Genomic DNA, 17,041 nt, shown 5'->3' on the forward strand with positions numbered 1-17,041 from the left:
TCTTTAGCCTCTTACTCAGCTACTCCTATCCCTACCTCCTCGTGTCGCTGGCCGGGATACGAGCAACCTTAGGGAAGATCGGGTAACCAACTCCGGTTAGAACTATGGTCGTCTGTTCTCCTTGTTAGGAGCGACTCACAACAGCGTCTGTTCTCCCTCCATGTAAGGGGGGGCTGATCATCGTCCGAGTGCCAGGTATCAGGTATCAGAACTTCGGCACCACCTCAATTCGGTTCACCTCAATTTGGGAGATTTGTGCCATCGTCTTCACAGCCTTTTTCATCACACATCTGACGGAAAAGGAAATGAACAAAAAGGAAAGGAATTTGGATGGGCGAACAAAGGGAAAATTTGCAAAGGACCTTTGCGGAGGGCATACAACGCACAAACGCACAAGATTTACCACAACGGGTTATGAACCATAGAATACTCTGAAGGTTCAGGTTTCTGAAGTCAATTTCTTTAAGTAAGTGTTTACCAAATATTTTGAAACGCAATTGCGCATAGACTAGGCAGTTACATATCAGATGATAAGAAGTTCCATAATCGGATTCACAACTATCACAAACATATGATTCAACGCGTTGAATATTTTCCATGTGATAGTTCAGTCGGCAGTGACATGTCAATGCCTTGACTAAGACACTGCAATTCTGTTTAGACAGATTAGCTTAGAGGTCCTTTGTAGCTTAGTTGGTAAAAAGCATTAGTCTGAGCGGTCTGAAGGTCGTGGATTCGAGTCCCATCGAAGGCAAGTAGTTACCTCCAATACATTTTTCAAATCATAATCTTCCACATAATGTGCACTCCCGGCCAAAAGTTTGGGTTCACCCTCGCAAAATATAGGCAAAAGTTTTTTGTCGTATTTTCGCCGTCCTACATCCGAATTCGGGCATTGTTAGCTCGATACAAAGAATATGAATAGATCTTGCACCGTAGGTATTTTAAACTAACAATTTCCAATTTTTTATGTTGAAAATTGTTACATTAAGATACACATTACATGGTGACCAGCGAACCGGGAAAACCGGGAGAACCGGGAAAAAACCGGGAATTGAAAATCACCGGGAAAATATCGGGAAATATGCGGGAAATTTAATAACCACCGGGAAAATTTTCAAATCTGCATTTCTCGGGTACTTATTCAAAAGGACGTAGGAGATTTTTTAAACAAATATCATGGTGACCAGCGAACCGGGAAAACCGGGAGAACCGGGAAAAAACCGGGAATTGAAAATCACCGGGAAAATATCGGGAAATATGCGGGAAATTTAATAACCACCGGGAAAATTTTCAAATCTGCATTTCTCGGGTACTTATTCAAAAGGACGTAGGAGATTTTTTAAACAAATATTCAAGCGTAGATTTATCCAATCTGATGGCACTCCCAAGCAAACCATCACCACAGACAGGTAGAGGAAGTCTTTGGCTACCTGTTGGTGGTGTTGGTATGCATGGGAGTGCCATCAGATTGGATAAATCTACGTTTAAATATTTGTTTAAAAAATCACATACGTCATTTTGAATAATTACCCGAGATTTGTCTCTTTGTAAAAAATAGTGCAGTAAATTGGTAGGCTCATTTGCTCATTCCATTCTATTTCAGAGTTTACAAATTTCTAAAGTAGGTCATGTATTTATGAAGACCCTAAATATCCCATTCAACCAAGTTGACCAAAGTTGAGTTTCAGACATAGTAATTAATTACAACTCCGGGTTACTTATACATATCCGGAACATGAGCAATCAACTTTGATTGCACCGATTTTTTGTATTAAATCTGATTTGAACTTTCCTTAATTTTTAATTATCTCAATCGATTCCTTTTAGGTTCTTCAATTTGTCCAAATAAATATATGTGGTATCCCTCCTCTTTTATTTCAAATATTGAAACATTTCCAAAGCCATTTTCGTTTTCAACAATAATCTTGTATTCAACAAAAAAATGTCTTTGACGATCCTCATGATGCATCAAAGAGTTGTGACGATGGAAATTTGATTCACAGTTACACATTATATTAATTCGTGACATCATGAGGTTTAGGTTCGGTATTCTTGTTTACGGACGAACTATACTTTCAAACGTTAACAAAAATATGGACTTTCACATGTTCTTAGAAAATAAGGTTTATTATCAAATTGTTGATTGATTTGAATGAATGCGATACATAGGAGATGTTTAAACATTTAATCTATATATATAAAAATGAAATGGTCTGTGTTCGTATCCGCATAACTCGAAAACCAGTATACGAATAGCCAAGATAGAGAAGACACTGAGTATTTTCACTCCTGCTATTTACTTTCGAACTACGTTACATAGTCCAGTAAAATTGGTTTTTCGTAAATTCGGTTTATCGACTCGTCGCGACTATTGTGCGTCGTTTCTATCAAGAACATTGCGTTTCTTCTAAATTGTGGTCACAGAAAGTGGTTCCATTTGTTCCATTAACAAGGGTACGATCTGCAATCACACCAACCGCGTGGTGATATATGTATCAGTGGTAGTGTAATAGACACTGTGTAATACTGTGGTACTGTTATACTGTGGCTCCGTGTCGCGAATAGCGAGACCAAAACAAACTTTAGCTGTTCAAGAGGACAGTCGGAGACAATAACTGTTCAATCGTATCATTCGCTTTGGGGTAGGTAGCAGGTGACTGCTACCCTTCTTGGCCGTCGTTCGGCCTATGTTTTTCTTTTTTTTTGCGAATGTACACAAATAAACGATAAACAGTTGGTCACCTAATCAGCAATGACTACCCCTAACGGGGGAGACCCCGGAGGGTCTTTCGGTCCTAGGTATCCGACGTTTATGGACCCACAGAATGAGTTTGGAAGGTTGACAATTCTGCAGATGACAGGAAAAGACGGCGCCGATCTACCTGTGGATCCGTACCTCATCGGAAAAAGTGTCGAGTCAATCGTAGGTGAAAACGGTATCGAATCGGCAGCAAGCGAACAAACCAAAAGGTACACACTCCGGGTTAGAAATCCAGCACACGTCGAAAAACTACTGAGAATGAAAAAGCTCATCGACGGAACCGAGATCTCCATCGTCTTACATCCTACGTTGAATGCATGCAAATGTGTTATCTCATCATATGACACCATTCGATATAATGAGGAAGAAGTTCTAGACAAACTGAATACACAAAACGTCGTTAAGGTCCAAAGAATCACTCGAATGGAAAATGGGAAGCGCGTCAACAGTCCGGCGATTATTTTAACGTTTCAGCAAACTACCTATCCAGAATACGTTAAAGTAGGCCTACTACGCATCGCCACCCGCCCTTTCTACCCTAACCCGCTGTTGTGTTACAACTGTCTTTGCTATGGTCACTCCAAAATACGTTGCACTGCTGCAAAACGCTGCTACAATTGCTCTGCTGAGTTTCACGGAGACGACTGTCAGTTACCCGCCCACTGCTGCCATTGTAACGATGAACACCGACCAACAAACAGAAAGTGTCCAGTATTTCGAAAGGAGACTGATATAATCAAACTTAAGGTGAACAACAACCTGACATACCACGAAGCGAGAAGACGTATCGAAGAAGGTAACGCGACCTACGCACAGGCGGCTGCTCAATTTCGACTGGACACGCCGAAGCTTGAGGCGCTTCTGGAAGAGAGCAAAAAGAAAGATGACATCATAGCTAAGCTAATCACAGACAACAAAAAGAAGGACAACACAGTTAACAAACTCATTGAGGACTTGAAGCAGAAAGCAGAACAGTTGGATGCCCTAACTTCGAAAATCGACTCTCTCCAGAGTGTTTTAACAAGTCTATCGAAAGACAATCAACGTGTTTCTCGAATTCCAACCGACAGAACAAACAGCTTGAAACTATCCGCAAATACCATATGCAACAAAGAGGAAAAACAACTGCGACGATCGAAGCGCCTTCAGCAATCCTCACCCGATAACAAAAGCCCACCATCTAAAACTGTGAAACCAGCATCATCCGACATCGAACTGGACTCAATAATTGAATACGAAGAGGAGGAAGAAGAATGTGTGTTTTATACCCCCGACATCGAAAATACATCAGCACGAAATGTTCAATCCATCTATCCTGTTCACGACTCTCAACCATTCAAATAAATCAGTAACACCCAATACAGATATTCACACCATCAACAACAATACGTCCGTCTCCATTTCAACAATTAACACGAACGAAAATAATAGGCTCGGGAGCGGGGAAAGTGCAGTACCCCTCCCACTTCCACAAGCGGGAGTGCTGCTGAGTGGGATACCTGTCCGGGAAGCTATACCCCAACCCGTTGATAGGGAAACCCTCAGGGCGGCCTACGAAAATCAAGTGATAGCAAAGCAAAGAAATAATCCAAATACCAATACGTTGACAAACACAAATCAGATGAATCCAGAAGCGCAAACAGTCAACAAAATTTCGGGTTTTAAAAACCCCAGGCTTTTTCCTGCACCAACCCCGACCGGGGATGTTCCACAACCCTGTGACGAGCCCTCGGCGGCAGTTGGTGTGGGGGGCCTGTTATCTCAGGCAAGTAGAACCAATTGTTTTTCACATTCAGCATATGTATACCCGTCCAACATTGCAGCAACATCACCATCCGATACATACTCATTGCCACAATCGGTGCTAACAGATTCTGTGGCCTATGACCTTCTATATCGGTGTCAACAGTTACCAACATCCAGTCGACAAACCACTGCATCAACTTTATCAATCAACGGCTTTCTCCAAGTTCAATCGGGAGCACTGTCGAGTGAGATAACTACCCGGGATACTAAAAACCAATCCATAGATAGGAAAAATCTCAATGCGGCATATGAAGATCGAATAAAAGGCAAGCAAAGAAATAAACCCAATAGCAACAAGCCGGCATCAACATACCCAATTCAGGAGAATTCGAATGCGAAGGTTGTCGAGGCTTCTTCGGGTTTCATAAACCCCAGGCTCTTCCCTGCACCAACCCCGACCGGGGATGTTCCACAACCCTGTGATGAGCCCTCGGCGGCAGTTGGTGTGGGGGGCCTGCTATCTCAGGCAAGTAGAATCAATTTTATCCTAAAACCAGCCTATGTATACCCGCCCCACATTGCAGCAACATCATCATCTGGCACATACTCATTGCCACAACCGGTGCTATCAGACTCTGTAGCCTACGACCGACTATACCGGTATCAACAGCTCCCATCAACTAGTCAACAAACAACTACATCAACCCTATCAAATAACTGCTTCACTCAAGTCCAGCAGAATCCACTAAGGAAGAAAAACCGAATCGCCTTGCAGTGGAACATAAACGGACTGTTCAATAATTTAAGTGACCTTCAAATACTAGCACGAGATAACCCCCCGCAAACTCTCGCTCTTCAAGAACTGCACTGTCATAATTCAGCAAGCTTAGCCAGACTTCTGCATGAGCAATACCATTGGTATATAAAATCAGGATCAACCAACTACCAAAACGCATGTATTGCCGTTCTCCGATCTGTTCCTCATACCGTAGTGTCACTAGACACACCTCTTATAGCATCAGCAGCCAAGATCGAACTTCCATTTACGCACACCGTAGTATCTGTTTATCTACCCCAAACTGTCGATGCCAATCTAGAAAGTCTCTTAGATTCCTTGTTCAACCAATTGGAAAGACCATTCTTAGTATTAGGTGATTTGAATAGTCACCACTATGCGTGGGGCTCATCGAAATGCGACAAAAGAGGAAACGCGATCCTACACGTGGCGGAGAAGCACGACCTAATTGTACTTAACGATGGAAGCACTACTTTTTTCCGCGGATCATGCAATTCTTGCATTGACGTCTCTCTTGTCTCTAGTGAAATAGTCAACGTTCTCCAATGGTTTATCCACGATGATCCAATGGGTAGTGATCACCACCCCATAGAAATCCAGAGTAGTGGCTCACCTCCAGGTACAACGAGGCGACCTAGATGGCGTTTTGATGAGTGTAATTGGAACAATTTTGAACTAGGCGTTCTTAACTTGGTCAAACCAGATATTTCATATCGTCCCGAAGAACTGGGCGAACTTATACACAACGCCGCCAAATCCACCATACCAATGACAAGTAGCAAACCGGGCATAAAAGCGCTGCATTGGTGGAACGATACAACGAAGAAGGCAGTGAAAGCTCGTCGGAGAGCGCTTAGAAAATGTAAACGCACACCTAGAACTCACCCCGACTGGGAACAAATTCATCAACAGTTTCAACGGTCGAGAAATGAATGCAGAGACGTTATCAGAAAGGCTAAAACCAAAGCGTGGGAAACATTTCTCGAAGGATTTGACGGAAGCCAATCCACAACCAGGATGTGGCAAAAGGTGAATTCTATAAGTGGAAAAAGAAGGTCACAAGGTTTCGGAATTCGCCACAACGATGTCATTTCCCGTGACCCCATAATCGTCGCCAATGCTATGGGAGAATACTTTTCGGAACTATCATCCTCCTCAACGTACACCCAGCCTTTTTTAACCGCACAAGCTAAAGCCGATTGCACTTCAACATTATTTGCAATACCGAATGACTTCGGTAAATGTGACTTCAATGAACCTTTCACCTTTGCAGAACTGCTATTTGCACTCGATTCGGCAAAAGGAAAAACCGCCGGGCCGGATGATATCAGCTACCCTTTACTAAAACATCTTCCGTTACGCGTTAAAACCTCCTTCTTGGAAAGCCTTAACCAAATGTGGTCAAACGGTACATTTCCGACAACATGGAGGCATAGTTTAGTTATTCCCATACCAAAGAAAAAAACAGGATCATTCAACCCCTGCGATTACCGTCCCATTGCACTCACTAGCTGTATGTCGAAAATTATGGAACGCATGGTCAACCGGCGTCTTGTGACTGTACTTCGGGAACGCAACCTTTTGGATCAACGACAACATGCATTCCTCAAAGGCACAGGAACCGGATCCTACTTGCGTCCCTAGGTCAAATAATTGATGATGCTCTAACGAACGACCTACACGTCGACATTGCTGCACTTGACCTCTCAAAGGCGTATAATAGGGTGTGGAGACCAGGGGTCCTGCGAAAACTTGTCGATTGGGGTTTTATAGGCAACATAGGACAGTTTATCCAAGGATATTTAAATGACCGAACGTTCCAAGTATTAATCGGAAACACGCGCTCCAGAGTATTCCAAGAAGAAACCGGTGTACCACAGGGTTCTGTGCTCGCTGTAACATTATTTCTAATAACGATGAACTCGGCTTTTGACAATCTTCCAAAAGGAGTATTCATCTTTATTTATGCTGACGACATCATTTTGGTCGTAGTTGGAAAGAAACCAAAACTCATTAGAAGAAAATTGCAGGCTGCTGTTAGATCCATTCATAAATGGGCAGAACAGAATGGCTTCACTATGGCGGCTGAGAAATGTTCGATCACGCATTGCTGTATGCACCGTCACAACCCGTGGGACAACCCCATTACCGTCGCTGGAAAATCCATTCCCTACAAAAAAGAATTACGCATTCTTGGGATTACAATCGACCGTAAATGCAGTTTCAAATCCCACTTTTCCTATACGAAGAAAGAAGCAGAATGCAGAACACGGTTGCTGAGAGTTATTAATTGTAGACAAAAAACGAACAATCGCAAGTTGTTATACAACGTGGGTTGCAGTATCGTATTGAGCAAACTACTGTACGGACTAGAAATTACCGTCAGAGCATCAAAAGACATGATCAATGCTTTCAGCCCTATCTACAATAAAATGATACGGATTACATCTGGACTACTTCCAAGCACTCCCAGCCTTGCTACGTGTACTGAAGCCGGATTACTTCCTTTCCCTTATGTATTGACCTCTGCTGCTGCTTCTAGGGCCATAAGCTACTTGGAGAAAACTCATGGTGATTGCGAGAACGTCTTCGTCCTAGAACAAGCCATAAAACTTGTCAGAGAATACGCTCAAATAGATTTCCCTCGGATAGCAGAAGTTTATCGGATCGGAGATCGCCGATGGGATCATATGGGACCAAAAGTCGACTGGTCAATTAAGCATCTAGTGCGAGCCGGAGATCCTCCCTCCAAAGTCTCAGCAGTTCTCAATAATTTGTTGAATACCAAATACAGATCGCACTTGAAAATATTCACGGATGGATCCAAAGCGAATGGAACTGTCGGGATTGGCATACACAGCTCCACACTTCAGATCGCACGCAAAGTCCCCAATGTATTCTCCATTTTCTAGTGAAGCTGCAGCGATTCAAATGGCTATAAAAACCATCGATGTCGCTAACTTACCAACGATAATTCTTTCGGACTCGGCGAGTGTTTTATCTGCTTTAGAAAACTCGCGGCAAACTCATCCACTGATACAAGAGATCGAAGCGGAAATCCCTGCAAATACTACCTTATGTTGGATACCAGCACACTGTGGTATAACTGGAAACGAAGCCGCAGACCGTTTGGCGTGCCTTGGCAGAAGCTCCAGAATGTGGAATCTACCAACACCCGGAGCTGATGCACGCAGACAAATTATACATGCAGTTCACCGGACATGGCAACTACAATGGTACTCCAACCGAGACGCTTTTTTAAGGAAAATCAAAGGTGACACTGGAAGATGGAACGATCGTAAAGACTATAAGGAACAACAAGTTTTGTCACGTTTGAGAGTTGGACACACCAGGATAACCCATCCACACTACGTATCATCAGCTTCCAGACCAGTTTGTCCAATCTGCAATGAACCTTTAACCGTCGAACATCTTCTGGCAAACTGTCCTCAGTTTGAAGCAACGAGAATCAACTTGGATCTTCAGTCAAGTATACGAAATATTTTGCAAAATGATCCTACCGAAGAAGCAAAAGTTCTTAGTTTCCTTAAAATCAATAATATGTATTCTAAAATATAATATTTTGTTAATATATTTTCAAGAGGTGAACCAGCCTTAGGCTGAAAACCTCTTTAAACCAAAAAAAAAAAAAAAAAAAAAAAAAAAAACTCGAAAACGGCTGGATGGATTTCATTCATTCCTTCAACTGATATGTTCGTTATCATTTCCGACGGGTTTATATGATATTTCCTTATGTGAAAATCATGGGTAAGGTGAGTAAATCGTGAAAAACTAAAATTAATATTCGTATGGATATTTCTCATGGGCAGTTCACAACGCGCATTTTCGCTTACTATGCAGGACAACGTCTGCCGGGTCGACTAGTCTATATAATAAAAATGAAATGGTCTGTGTTCGTATCCGCATAACGCGAAAACGGCTGGACGGATTTTCTCCCTTCCTTCAGCAGAAACGATTGTTAGAGTTTCCGACGGGTTTATATGATATTTCCCTATTTAAAAACCACGAGTAAAGTTGAGAAAATCATGAAAAACTTAAATATAGATTCGTATGGAAATTTCGCATGGAAAGTTTACAGCGCTCTTTTTCGCCTACTATGCAGGACAACGTCTGCCGGGTCGACTAGTTTTTTTTTATATATTTCGATATTTTTCTGCAGAATCGCAATGTCTAAATAATTTGTCATGAGTTCATACTTACTAGAATAAAAAAATCAAACGAATTAAGTAAAAAATAGTATTATTTAGTCAGCAAAAATAACTCTTCTACATTTAATTTTGCAGTTGCAGTACACCCGATTCTTTTTTTACACGGGGGATGCGTTCCGTGTAAAAAAAGTTTTCAGTTCAAAATTTGAAAATCCGTTTAAAAAAAGTTTTATGATTTCTCGACGAATCATGCAAAATGGAGCAACTTTGCAAACATTTTGTATAGGATTTTTTTTCTCGCCCGTGTAAAAACAAAATTGGGTGTATAATTGTTTATATGGAAATTCTTTTCTATTTTTAATATTTATGAATTCGTGGATTTTTGTTTTTTTTTCTAATACTTATATATTTTTTGTACAGGGAAATTTTCCATAATACCGGGAGAAAACCGGGAATTTGAAATTCAAAATTCACTGGCCACCCTGACATTATTCTTATATTTTGTTGTAAAAATATGTTGATTTTTCTCAAAATTAGCCCACAAAATTTTAAAATGAAAAGTGAAATGGAACCTAATTTTAATCATCTTTGGGGGACATTGATGATTTTTCGGAGGAAAAAGTGTGTTTTATTTTAAAAAATCAAAATGTTTTCTCAAATGCATAGTATGCATCGGTCAAAAGTTTGGGTTCACCCACTGTGGTGAACCGGTCACAAGTTTGGGTTCACTCTCCTGATGTGCGATTCAATTCAATTTTAGGCGAATATTGTCTGATGTACAGTTCTTGATGTTTTGTTTGGAAACTCACTGTCTTCAATGTATATTTTGACTTAGTTTATACTGAAAAATAGGGTTAACCCAAAATTTTGGCCGATGCATACTATGCACTTGAGTAAACATTTTGATTTTTAAAAATAAAACCATCAATGTACCTCAAAGATGATTAAAATTGGGTTCCATTTCACTTTTTATTTCGAAATTTCGTGGACTCAATTTTGAGAAAAATCAACATATTTTTACATCATAACTTTAAGAAAAATGTGTATCTTAATGTGAACCGATGCCAGCGAAAGTGGCACATGTTACATTGAGTAAATTTTACAGCAGACGCATTTTTCCAAAGACTTCGAAAATAAAATTCAAATTTGCAATTTTTTGCATCTCAACTGTACCAACGTGTTAAGACTGATGTGCCTCAAGGTAGTAATGAAAAATATGCGAAGTTTCCTGACAAATTTCAAGTTTCTCGGAACAAAATGCACATGTACCACTATTAATGGGAACACAATGCAACAGAAACCGGAAATCGTTGCCAGTAAAAGTGGTACATGTGCATTTATAAAATTATTTTAAACGGCAGTAAACCATCGTGAAATTCAAAATAAGGATGAAATCTGTTGTCAAATGATCAGTATACAATTGCTGATGGAGAATGTGTGTAGCCACCAGACATTTTAAATACTCACGCTCCTCTAATGTTATCCTTTACTATACACATGTGGAAGTGTTGGTTTGACAAATGGATTGTGATTGAGTGATTCGACTATGCGTCTAATTTGGGATTCTTGGGCTCATTCAGTAGCCTTCGTAGCTTAGTTGGTTAAAATCGCCAATCTAGCGTACTGAGGGTCGTGGCTCTGAGTCCCATCGAGGGAAAGTAGAAACCTCCAATACATGTTTCAAATCATAATCTTCCACATAATATACATATTTACATCTCTCTAAATTCTAGCCAATGATCAAGAGCACGAAGTTTAAAAAAAAAAAAATTTTGGGAGGAGGGAAAAGCCCTTTTGAGCTGAGCATACAAGAACTCTCTTTTTTTTTGTTAAATATCTTGGCTGTGTATATATGAAACTTGCGAAAAAGAATCCACGTGTTTTGGAGGGAACTCGAACCCTCAACCTCCTACTCTCTAGATAGGCGTGATAAACCCTACACAAGACCACCTGAAGGTCACGTTTGCGGAAAAGCCATCGGAATCCGAGTACCAACCTCCACCGCGGTTAGCTATTTTTTTTTGCAAATTGAATATCTTTCAGATGCTTGATTTGCCCAATCGTTACATGTGCTTTACTGTTTTATATTCATAGTCAAACGATTCACCTAGTTTATTATCGAGAACTTCACACACTATGCCCCCAACAATGGGTTGGGCGGAGTTGTATAGAGTGTGAATCAATAAATAACCAAAAAAATAACCTTCCCCTGTGGCTATGCCACTGAAAAAGACAGTTGATCGATAGGCCACGATAAGCCTTTACACCCGGTTCTTTTTTTACACGGGTGGGTTTTAGTTGATTACGACCTTTAGCGTTGATGAAACTATGAGTTAACCACATGAAAAAATTCACAAAAAATCAAAGAAAATTCAGGTGGTATTTAGAAAGCTGTGAACGGTCAATCAGGTTGACCGGCAAATTGAAGAACACCAACCGTGTAAAAAAATATTGGGTGTATTAGCAAATTGCATTTCACTAGCTAGTTCCATAATTCAACCCACGGTATTATTAGTGACAATATCATCTTTGAAACATAGCACTTTCTTTGTTCCTTGCTTGAGAACCATTTGAAATTCCACAAGAATAACAACAAACGATTTCTTTTGACTTGTAGTAACATATCGTAAGAAGTGTATGCTAAATGAATAATGACAGGTTAAAATAATTATTAATTACCTCCGGGTACCTCTCCAGTTCATGTAAAACAGTGTGCTCGCAGAACTCAAACACTAAATGCAGTCTTCTTTTCCGTCGGAAAACCTCCAACAGACACACCAAATTGGGATGCTTTAAATTCTTCAACAGCCGTATCTCTCTCAGGGCAATTTTCCGTATCGCCGGATCGTCTTCGGATTCAACGAAACGTTTTACTGCAACTAGTGAACCGGTGTCTCGGTCGCGGCACTTGTAGACAACTCCGTAAGAACCTTCGCCCAGTCGGCTAAGTTTTTCGTATCGATCCATTCTGCTGCTTCCACGTGATCTGGAAATAAATGCCGATATAATGAACATCGTGGCAGCAACAGTTGCACGGAATATTTTGGCAGCTGTTCACAAAATAAAAGCGAGAACTCATAACCGGGGGATACAAATGCTACTAAACAGTTTGCTAGCTCAAGATGTTTTCTAATTGTACCAAAGGTCGTGAATACTATGTAGTGGGTGGGATCTAGCTACAAGGAGCGCTAATTTATCCGGCAAGTATATATGTATCTTAATTGATAAATCGCCTGACCAAAATAACAGGATAACTCTTTTACATGCGCCAGTAACAGTGGTTTTCAATTTATACTTGATGAAGTTCTAAATTGGCTTAAACAATCAAAAGGTATTCTTTATTTGAAAAACTCAAATCATTATGAACTGGAAGTGAAAGTCCAACCCAATACAATCGCTAATTTATTTACTTAGTGCGTTGTCGGTGTTGAAAAACTTCTAACAAGGTTGAAATATGGGGGTCCTCCTTAGCCGTGCGGTGAGACGCGCGGGTACAAAGCAAGACCATACTGAAGGTGGCTGGGTTCGGATTGGAAATTGTCTCGACTTCCCTGAGTACTTCGACTTGCTGCCTTTATCCCAAATTTCACATTTCAGCGATGTTTAGTTGGCGAGAACCAGCGATTCCTCCATACTAAATGTACGAGAAAGGCAAAAACGATTTTACTTTAAATGTAGTGGCGACATCTCTTAAAAATAGCACCTTTTACGACGTTCTATTTCCGTAATTTTTAAAATGTTATTATGTGCAGCTGTCGGAAAACTCATGGAGGCAAAACGGTTGATTGCTGGACATTAGAACGAACCAGACGTAGGGTAAGACGGTATAATATGCCCCCTAAGACAATTCCTATGAAAACTTTTTACTTTTCAACGTAATTTATGCAAACTTTGTGTTATTTTATAGTTCAACAAGTCGCAAATGCATCACCTGTGAGTAGTCATATAAAAATATTACTAAGAATATGATATGAAGCTTTTTTGAAAAGTCGTGAAAAACTGGATTTCAAAAAGTGCCTGGGCAATACGCCCCACCGTAATCAAACACGTTCCATAGCCCTTCATTAGTATTTTATCTATCCCATAACAAAAGGTTACAATCCTCATGTGCTTGGCATTAAAAACCAACATAAGTCCATTTAAGCAGGTGTGAATTACATTTCAATATAGTCCATACAATTTGGAAGCAACTGCTGCAGGCTCGCTACGCTTGTGTACAGTTGGTAAGGGCATACCGTCCTGCCTACACTGGGGCGTTTTGGCCAGTGAAACATGTTTTCGAAAATTGTTACAGTTTTGAAGATGGAAGCAATTTTATATCATATTAACAACTGAGAAAAGTTATTTTGTTGCCCAACTGAGTGTGTCGAACATTGAAAGTTACATCAAAACTGTAACTTTTTGTATTTTGCTATTAGGGGAAAAGACGGCTTTGGCAGGTTTTGTTCTATTATTGGCAGGGGGGTTTTTGTCGACCAAATATTATGAAATTTGGCCACAATATTCTTTGATTTGCAAATAATGTTTTGGCCAAATTTGAGTCAGTCATAAAAAACCCCTGCCAATAATAGAACAAAACCTGCCAAAGCCGTCATTCCCCCTATTTTTATTGTGTAATAAAAACTCCCACATTCACATAGTATGATGGTTTTACAAATATTTATAGGTTCCAACTGATTTTTACCCTTAGTTAGGTATAGTTGTCTAGAAATCAAAGGGTGGCGTTTTGGCCAGGTGGGGCGCATTATACCGTCTTACCCTATTTGTTTCTGGTTTTGGTATATGTATACAGTTCATGGGGGCGCATTGTACATCACAGGCCAGAGTCGCTACGAAGTTTTACCTCGTAAATTCATTAGATGTTTTGTGCAAGGTGCCTGTTTGCAAATTCGATACTTTTTTCACTGAAATTTTAGGTTTAGTTTTGCTACATCTAGCCTCAACCCGATGAATATGAATGAATACCGAAAAGGCGTTTTACATTGTGATGATGGGGCCTCTTTCTCTACTATCCTTTTTCGATGTTTCGATACTAATGGTTCATCACGAGTAATACCATAAGCAAATGAATCATCATATTCAACCCAAACTCTCATTATAATCTATCTGTATCGTTTTTAATAGCTATCATGCGTGCTCTCTGCCGAAAAGCAAAATCACAGAAATGAGAAACAACGCAATACGGCATGTATTTTCGTCTGTTTTGTCTCCCGTTGTAACTAGTCTCGAAAACCAATGGGGCAGTGCATAGGTTCATTATTTGACGTTTGAGCGGTGCCGAAATTCATTCAGAATGAATTCGATGTTTGAAAAGGTGTTCATTTTTAGTAAACAGCGCACCGCTCAAACGTCAAGGTGTTCATTCGGCGCACTGCCCCATGAAAGAGACACTTTTTTTTGCTATAACTCTTCCGTATCCTAACGTAATCTCAGGATAAACGTTTTGATTTGGTGGAGTTATAGTAAATGAACTTTACTTCATTGGTTATAGAGCCCTTGACGGGAAAAAAAGCAAACAAATAGGGCTGCGGCAGGTATTTCCGTCCGTGGTCTTTTTCTTTCTTTTTTTATAAGTTACTGAAGATGTTGAATAACATCCATAAATGTGGGAATGTTCGGAACTTGAATGATCCGATCGGAGCTCCATCATTCTTACCAGGTTTATTCTTTTTTTTTACAAGGGAGAATGCATTTACACACTAACCCAGCACACGTGCATTGTAGTTGCCAAACTACCACACGGAAGTATACTGGAGTGTCGGACTCGACCGTACCGGTAATACCGACTAAACTCCCTTGGGCTCCGCCATTGTTTCCCCCAGGAACTACCTTCCAGTACTACTTCTGGGGGATGGCAGTACTTAACGTACTCGCTCATTCTCGCTCACACAGGCACCCGTCCCATGCGAGTCTTATTTGGGTTCTCACTCTATCGCACCCTCAAACACACCCTACATACTCTGTTGCACCTCTGTCATGCCGTGTGGGTCTGACTTGTGTGCCCACCCTTCTCATGCCATGTGGGTCTAACTTGTATGCCCACCCAAACCCTTGATTCACGCTCATGCACTCCATGCTTGCACACACGCTAACGCTCCTATGAGTCTGACTTGTGTGCTCACCTCTATCATGCCGTGCGGGTCTGACTTGTATGCCCACCTCTCTCATGCCGTGTGAGCAGTGTTGGTAAAATCACTCATAAATCTCAATCGACGAGCGCTCCCGTGCGAACGAAATCGTCTGCGATTTTAAAGGAATGCATCACGCTTGAATTTTTCATGCCAAAACGCATCATTTCACTCATTTGCCAAAAAATCATTCTGGCTCAAAAACGCATTTGAAATCAATTTGGGGGAAATTTATTGCTTATACATAAAAAAGTGTCTAATATTTTATGCGACAAACGTCAATTCACTGTTTTTAACGAACGAGAACAAAAGAAAACCTACGATGATTCAAATGGATGATTCAACTCATCCATGAGTTTTTAGATGCTGAGTTGGGTGCGTTTCAACTCACGCTTGATTTGAATCATCCATGAGTTTTGAGATTTTGAGTTTTTACCAACACTGGGTGTGAGTCTGACTTGTATGCTCACCCACTTGATTCACGCTCATGCACTCCATGCTTGCACTCACGCTAACGCTCCTATGAGTCTGACTTGTGTGCTCACCTCTATCATGCCGTGCGGGTCTGACTTGTATGCCCACCTCTCTCATGCCGTGTGAGTCTGACTTGTATGCTCACCCACTTGATTCACGCTCATGCACTCCATGCTTGCACTCACGCTAACGCTCCTATGAGTCTGACTTGTGTGCTCACCTCTATCATGCCGTGTGGGTCTAACTTGTGTGCCCACCCTTCTCATGCCATGTGGGTCTGATTTGTATACCCACCTTTATCATACCATGTGAGTCTGCTCACCTCTTTCATTCAGTTCGCGCTGACACATACTACTCTAGTCATTCGACCTAACACTCGCTCTGGCATCCCTTGTGGGACATTTCGCTTAGGTTCCCACTTCTGACATACCATGTGAGTCTGACTCACCTCGTTCATGCCATATGAGGCTAGCTCAACTCAAACATACCGTGTGAGACTAATTTGTATGCTCATTCCTTTCGTACCGTGTGAGACTGATTTGGATGCTCACCCACATTCCTCTGCCACGCCGCGGGGTATCAGTAGTCATAGGAACCAACATTCCTGCGCTACTCCCAGCGCGGCGTGTGCAGTCCATACATACACCTATTCATTCACGCTTCTGCCATGCTTCGAGGTGACGATCTCGGTTGCCACCCGCTGCGCCAATACCTCTGCATGGGTAGACCATTCACACACTTCTCCGCGTTCGGTACTTTCGCCCGTCCGTGGTCTTTTTTTTTTTTTTCTTCCTAAACAATGGAAGGGGAATCTGCTCAACAGACATCCTCGGTTGACCAGGAAGTGCGAGGTTAGGGATCACCGAGGGAGGCAGGACTACATCCCCGACCCGCTAAACCGTTTCCATTGCCGCCAAGCCCATAGTCCCTTCGGTACAACCAGAAAGTAATGCTTCAAAGGGGG

The 17,041-nt window shown here is 41.2% G+C and overlaps 1 protein-coding gene across 4 annotated transcripts in view; it reads right to left on the reverse strand.

Annotated features, from left to right (window-relative positions):
* The window catches only part of LOC134207327 (cyclin-dependent kinase-like 1), a 127,705-nt gene that overhangs the window by 6,839 nt on the left and 103,825 nt on the right, over positions 1-17,041 (reverse strand). For all 4 annotated transcript variants that reach the window (XM_062683064.1, XM_062683057.1, XM_062683054.1 and 1 more), the window contains exon 3: positions 12,155-12,461. In XM_062683064.1, coding sequence (XP_062539048.1) covers positions 12,155-12,461 — 307 coding nt within the window. The remainder of the gene's footprint in view (positions 1-12,154; positions 12,462-17,041) is intronic.

This window comes from Armigeres subalbatus, chromosome 1 (assembly GCF_024139115.2).
Source record: "Armigeres subalbatus isolate Guangzhou_Male chromosome 1, GZ_Asu_2, whole genome shotgun sequence".
In the NCBI taxonomy this organism is placed as follows: domain Eukaryota; kingdom Metazoa; phylum Arthropoda; class Insecta; order Diptera; family Culicidae; genus Armigeres; species Armigeres subalbatus.